A 7,408-nucleotide genomic window follows, 5' to 3' on the forward strand; every position below is an offset into this window, starting at 1 on the left:
CTACAGGTGGGGTCTGGGGAGGGTAGTGAGTACGCAGACCTTACCCCTACCTGAATAGATAGAGAGGTTATTTCTGAAAGACCCTTGGCTCAAGAATAGGGGAGAAGAAGATGAGGAAAGAGGGAGGAGGGGAGAAAGGAGATAAGCAAAAAGGAGAAAAAGTAGCATCAAATAGTAACCATCAGGGGGCAACAATATCCAGTAAAATGGAAGAAAAAGTAGAATCAAACAGTAACAATCAGAGCAACAATCCCAGTAGCAATTTACAAAAACAAAGGACGTGATTGCAAAGTACCAGATACAATAACAAACTAGAAGGAAGTAACTTTCAACCCACAACAAGAATATTACAATTATTACTGGTGAACCTATGAAAAACTGGCAACTACCTGTCAACCCACCACCTTAATCTTCGACCTCCACACCTTCCTATCGCAAGTCATATCCTCGGTTAGGTGAAGCACCGACAAGTTCTGCCTAATCACCTCTCCCCAATACTTCTTAGGCCTACCCCTGCTCTTCCTCATGCCCGCCATGGTCAACCTCTCACACCTCCTGATTGGGTCATCTATATCTCTCCTTTTCACATACCCAAACCATCGCATCGTCGATTCCGGTAACTTGGCTTCGATAGATGCCACTCCTACCTTGTCCCTGATAACTTCATTCTTGATTTTGTCTTTCCTGGTATGACCACACATCCATCTCAGCATCCTCATTTCTGCTATGCTCATCTTTTGGACATGGGGTTTCTTGATGGGCCAACACTCAACTTCATACAACATAGCTGGTCTAACCACCACCCTATAGAATTTGCCCTTAAGTCTAGGCGGTACATTCTTATCACATAAAACCCCCCGAAGCTAGCCTCCATCTCATCCAACCCGCTCCAATACGGTGAGTAACATCCTCGTCAATTTACCTGCTTCCTTGGATTATAGACCCTATATACTTGAAACTATCTCTTGTGGGATTGACTTGAGTATCAATCTTTACTTCCACTTCTTCTTCATGCATCTCCTCACTGAACTTGCACTCCAAGTATTCAGCTTTCGACCTACTCAACTTGAAACCTTTGGATTCCAGCGTCTGTCTCCAAACTCCCAATCTAGCGTTAACACCCTCTCGCGTCTCGTCAATCAAGACTATGTCATCAACAAATAGGATGCACCATGGAACCCTCCCTTGTATGTTACAAGTCAGGACATCCAACACTAGAGCAAACAAAAATGGGTTAAGGGCTGATCCCTGATATAACCCTATCTCCACTTGGAAATGTTCCGAGTCTCCTCCCGCAGTCCTCACCCGAGTCTTAGCACCTTCGTACATGTCCTTAATCACCCTAATGTACGTTACCGGGACTTCGCTAACCTTCATAGCACCTCCCTCGGGACTTTGTCACAAGCCTTCTCAAGGTCAATGAACACCATGTGCAAGTCCTTTTTCCTCTCCCTATACTGCTCCACCAATCGTCTCACAAGGTGAATGGCTTCTGTGGTTGACCATCCCGGCATAAATCCGAACTAGTTTTCAGGTATAGATATGCAAGTCCTCACTCTCTTCTACACCACCCTCTCCCAGACCTTCATAGTATGACTCAACAGCTTGATACCCTTATAGTTGTTGCAGTTCTGGATATCACCTTTGTTTTTGTACAACAGAATTATCAAACTCCACCTCCAATCTTCGGGCATCTTCTTCGTCTTGAAAATGACGTTAAACAAGCTAGTAAGCCACTCCAAGCCTACCCTACCCGCTTCTTTCAAAATTCCACCGGGATCACGTCAGGCCCCGTCGCCTTACCCCTGCTCATCTTCTGTATAGCCACATAAACCTCCTCACACCTAATACGCCTACAAAGCCCAAAATCTCTCTGACTCTCTAAGTTCTCCAACTCACCCAGCACGATCTTCATATCCCCTTCCTCGTTCAAGAGTCTATGGAAGTAATCCTGCCATCTACGTCTGATAAACGCCTCTTCCACTAATACCTTACAATCTTCGTCTTTGATGCACCTCACTCGATCCAGGTCTGGAGCCTTCCTCTCTCTAATTTTGGCTAACTTGTATAGCTTCTTATCCACTCATTTGCCCCTAAGATCCTCATACAATCTTTCAGAAGCTACAGTCTTGGTTGTCGTAACTGCGAGCTTCGCCTCTCTCCTTGCCTTCTTATAGCACTCCCTACACGACCTTTGCTCTTTCCAGTCAAAGAGGGGCAGCTGTAGACACCTGATTTTTGACCCTCCCCGGGAATTTTTACATTTTTAGCTTAAATATTTAATTTAGGTCTAATATAGCTATTTTGACTATTTTTACTTTATTTCGTCGCAAAAGGAAAAATTACAAAAAATATATATATAAATTTTAGTTTATGTATTTCTCATAAACTTGAAAAAATACAAAAATTGCACTTTATTTTTGTACTTTATATAATTTCGAAAATCACCAAAAAATATAGTTCTATCAATGTTTTGTAGTCATTTTAATTTTTTGAAAAAAATACAAAAAATATTACTTTATATTTTATCCTTATATAAAAACGAAAATTACAAAAAATAGTTTTATTAATATTTTGTAGCTATTTTAAATCTTGAAAAATCTATTAAAAAAGATATAATTTTGTTTAAATATTAGTCTTATTTTTGTAGTTATTTTGCTTACATAGGATTAGTCGAACAACGTTGTGTCCTTAATCGGGTCCGGGCAAAAGAATAATATTCGGGTTCAAATTATCCGCTTTTAGACCTAATTTCGGACCTAGCCCATAATAATCTGAGTCCACCACACATGAGGGGACACGCGTGGGGAACACAGACGGAATCGCGTACACGGGGAACCCCACCACGCGTGGGGGACACAATTCTTGAACCCCACCACGCGTGGGGCTCATTTTCCTAGCAAAGGGATACTAAATACACGGACAAACATTTTTGGAGGGGGGGACTTTTTGAAATTTTGGAAGGAGGACTTGGAAAATTTGAAAAACCCACTGTTCATCTTCTTCTTCCAACGGAAGAAGAACCAAAAACCCTACTACCTCACGTTCTTCACCACCAAACAGACCACCATCGTTCCTCCTCCTAGCCCCCTCCATCGTCGCTACAAGCTACCAGTCCAACTCCATCACCATCTCGTCCAAACACCTACCCAAAACCAGCCGCGACGCCCTCCTCACGTCCGAACGACCCTCGCTTTCTTCCTCCATTTAAATCCGACGAGCACTGTTACTTCGCCTCCGTCGTCAACTGAAACTAGTCACACCCCCACGACCACCTGCTGAACCAGCAGAATCCGGCGACCATCGTAACCCTTCCACCTCCGTCAACCACCCGCAACCCTACTGTTAAAACCCCCCACAACTGCTCCGTCCTCAAACAAACCCAAACCAGTCGTACCCCCCAACGCTCGAACCACCGGACCCCCTGTCGAGTAGCAGCTGTTGATGCTGCTGCTGCGTCACGTTCTTCTCCGGCAAAAACCAGAAAACGAACAAGAACCCTAAACCACCATAGTCAGCCCCATCACCCTCGTCGACCCACCACCACTGCTCCAGCTATTATGTCCAAACACGACAACCAATCAGCCCACGTTATCGCTGTTCCTTCACTATCGTCGTGCAGTCCGTTGAGGTCGTATTTGGTTCGTCGAGGTCCGGTACGTCGAGGTGTTTGTCCGAGGTTTCATCATTATTCCTCGTCAAGTGAGGTCCGGTTCGAGTTCCGTAGGAGGCACTGTTTGTCGTTCTAGGATTGTCGAGGTTCGAAGGTTGGTGTTCTTCGTCCTTTGTTTCATTTCATTCGTTTTGCATATTATGGTTCAAGGCAAAAAATGAGAATATTCGATATTTATGAATGTCAACAATGCAATTTTTTATTGTTGTGTTAAAAATGTTTATTCTATGTTTAGTTACTGCATGCTTAAAGTAAATGTGAGCATATGAACGAGGTTATTCTATTTTTCATTTTTACCATGGATATTATTACCTGTTAGAATCGTTGTTTTTTTGTTTAACCTCGGATGATTTCATTGGTAGAAAATCGTAGTTGCCTTAAGTTTGCCCTCAAATAATAAAAACGAGACGAGCTTCGCCACATAAAAAATGTACAAATTGCGGATATATGTATTAAATACTTAGATTCCGGGACGGGCCGTTTAGTAAATTTCACGGCCCTACCCAAAATAATAATGCGCTAGTCGCTTTAGGCGCGCCTTTAATAATTTATCTTCCTAAACTCGAGTGCACATTTATGTGACCCAAATCCAAATCTCAACGGAATCGAAATGTGTCTCTAATCACGGGTACATTGATTGTGGCGTGGTCCGAGATGCACTTCCATGACGTTGCAAATTCTTTTTTTAATAATGAATGAGACGAGCCTCGACAAACAAAAAATGCACAAGGTGCGGGTCCCTCTAAATGTATATATATTAAAAATACTTAGAATTCGGGACATGCCGTTTAGCAAATTTCACGGCTTTCTCCAAAATAACAATACGTTAGTTGCTTTAGGCGCGTCTTAATAACTTATTTTTCTTAATTCGGGTGCACATTTATGTGACCCAAATTCAAATCTCAACAGAGTCAAGATATGTCAATAACCACGGGTGCATTGATGTAACGTGGTTCGAGATATATTTTCACGACGTTGCAATTCTCGTAAAAAATAATAATAAAAGCGGTCAAGAGTTTAAAACTTGCACATAGGTTTAACATGTATAAAATCAGATAATCAAGCCGAATATAACAGTTGAGCGACCGTGCTAGAACCACGGAACTCGGGAATGCCTAACACCTTCTCCCGGGTTAACAAAATTCCTTATCCGGATTTCTGGTATGCAGACTGTAATATGGAGTCATTCTTTTCCTTGATTCGGGATTAAAATTGGTGACTTGGGACACCCTAAATCTCCCAAGTGGAGACTCTGAAATAAATCAACCAATCCCGTTTCGATTGTCCTTTAATTGGAAAAAACTCCCCTGCCCCCTCTCGGGTGCGGAAAAAGGAGGTGTGACAGCTCTGGCGACTCTGCTGGGGATGAAATGAACCCAGAATCTCTGGTTCAGGGTTCAAGAATTCGAGCTTAGAATAATTGTTATTATTTGGCTTTATTTATTATCTGATTATTACATGTTTTGAGCCTAATGTGCTAAATGCTGCTTTTACCGCTTTGATATTATTTGAACTGTATATAAACTGTGCCGAAACCTTTCTCTTCTTACCTCCGGGGATGTGCTTGCTGGTTGAGACTCCCTATTCTGTTAGTGTCATACCCTGAATAAAAGAGGCTCGGAAAGTTTCTAAGCCGGCTGGCCTTTTGGTTCCCGGAAAGGAGCTCCTTCCTCAGCTCGAGTTGTCCGCTCGGGTACACCGTCTAGAATACCGACCCAGGTTTTTGAACCTAGTATAACAAAGCCACATGCCGGATCCCTAGTAGGAACGTTTATTTGCATCATGTGCATTTGACTTAGAGGACTCAACATAGGGGTTGGGTCCGTCTAGGACAAGCAACCTGAAAATAATAGACCATCTTTCGGCATCCTATGTGCTACATGTTGTATTTAGTCAAGGGCGAATGGGTCATTTGGTCATTTCCAGCATGGTGTTATTTTAATCAAAGCATGGGGAACATTTGTGGAATCCAAGAAGCCTTGGAATTCCCTATGTCCCCCACACTTGCTTTTTGGGAAAGCACATGGGGAACATTTGTGGAATCCAAGAAGCCTTGGAATTCCCCTATGTTCCCCACGCTTCATTTTTGAAAAGCACATGGGGAACATTTGCGGAATCCAAGAAGTCTTGAAATTCCCTATGTCCCCCATGCCACATTTTTGAAAATATAATAAATATAAAAAATAAAATATATATGTATATATATAGAAAGAAGCATTGGAAATTCAAAAAAAAGGATTGTGTATGTTTTCATCATCCACAAATTAGAAAATAGTGGAAAAGAGGAGAAAATAACAGTGTAGAGATGTGGCTACTTATTGTTAGAAAAAAAGAAACCAATGTCCGAGTAGTATCGAAACTCTGCCGAAATTTTGAAAATGAAAAAAAAAATGTCTTGTTAGTTTGTTATATTAAAAGCAAAGGAAAAATAGAAAAAAAAATCATCATTGTTCTGTCTTGTTTTTTTCAAAAATATTAAAGAAAATAGTTTGTTTTGCCATTAAATGAAAATGAAAAAGAGTCTGGTTTTTAAAATGTTTATTTTATTTTATTTTGCTTGTCTGTGAAAATGCCAAAAATAAATAAATAAATAAATATAAAAAGAGTCGGGCGTTGAACGTGATTTTATTATTTGTTCCAAAATAAATATATATATAATCCAAAAAAAAATTTCAAAAGAAAATTCAAAGTTCAAAAAAATATTTTTTTAAGCATTTCTTTTATTAAAGGTAAAATTCCAAGAAAAAAACATTTTCTTTTTTCTTCAGAATAAGAAAAACAAATGAAAAAACGAAAAAAAATTATTATCTTCCTTTTGAAATTCTCAAAGTTCGAGTCAAAAGAAAAGGAATTCTTAAATAGTTTTTATTCGCTTATGAAATGCCAAAAATAAAAATGGAAAAGAGTCATGTTTTAAAATAGTTCGGTTAATTTGCCCGAACTACACGGGTTTGATTCTCACCGGATGTGAGATACGTAGGCAACCCTCATCGGGTCCAACCCCCCTTTTGCTAAAAAAGCCAAAAACAAATTAAAAAAAAAACAAATAAAAATAAATGTCATAAATAAGTCGGGTGATGTCCAACCCCCTTTTTTGCTAAAAAATCCAAATACAAATAAATAACAAAAATATATGTCAAATTTTAATTTTGTCATAAAGAAGTCAGGTGATGCTGATTTGTCATAAATAGTCGAATGTTCCCGAAAGGGACGCCGGAAGGCTGACTTTGCATAAACAGCCACCTTTGGGTCATTTTTTAAGATTTGGTCCAGTTGACCCGCACAGCCTTAAAAATCTTGGTCCCCGAGACATTGAAAGGCCGTGTTTGCAATATTGAGTTTTCTATTTTGAAAAAAAAAACGATAAAAAGAGTCATGAATAAGTCAGGTGATGTTGTTTTGTCATAAATAGCCGAATGTTCCCGAAAGGGACGCCGAAAGGCTGACTTTGTATAAACAGCCACCTCTGGGTCATTGTTTTAGATTTGGTTCAATTGACCCACACAGCCTTAAAGTCTTCATCCCCGAGGCGCTGAAGGGCCGTGTTTGCAACACCAAATTTTTATTGTAATTTAAAAAAAAAAAAAGTCGGCGGTCAGGTGAATACCGTTCAAATTTTGTCATAATAAGCCGAGCCAGCTTCGGCCGCATCTTAAACCGTTCTTGCCGAAATAACCTTAGAGTATCTTTCAGTTGTCGAAAGGTTATTTTCGTAAAAGAATGGACAAGTTTGTA

General features: G+C 40.2%; 1 protein-coding gene across 1 annotated transcript; it reads right to left on the reverse strand.

Annotated features, from left to right (window-relative positions):
• Positions 1-392: 392 nt before the first annotated feature.
• Positions 393-3,096, reverse strand: LOC142165340 (uncharacterized). Its single transcript, XM_075223915.1, has 4 exons — positions 2,989-3,096; positions 1,804-2,071; positions 923-1,214; positions 393-804 (listed from the first exon to the last, which is right to left on the reverse strand). Exons 1-4 carry the CDS (start codon positions 3,094-3,096, stop codon positions 393-395), a joined length of 1,080 nt encoding a protein of 359 aa, XP_075080016.1.
• Between the last annotated feature and the right edge of the window lie 4,312 nt (positions 3,097-7,408).

The sequence above is a fragment of the Nicotiana tabacum genome, chromosome 10 (assembly GCF_000715075.1).
Source record: "Nicotiana tabacum cultivar K326 chromosome 10, ASM71507v2, whole genome shotgun sequence".
Classification (NCBI taxonomy): Eukaryota; Viridiplantae; Streptophyta; class Magnoliopsida; order Solanales; family Solanaceae; genus Nicotiana; species Nicotiana tabacum.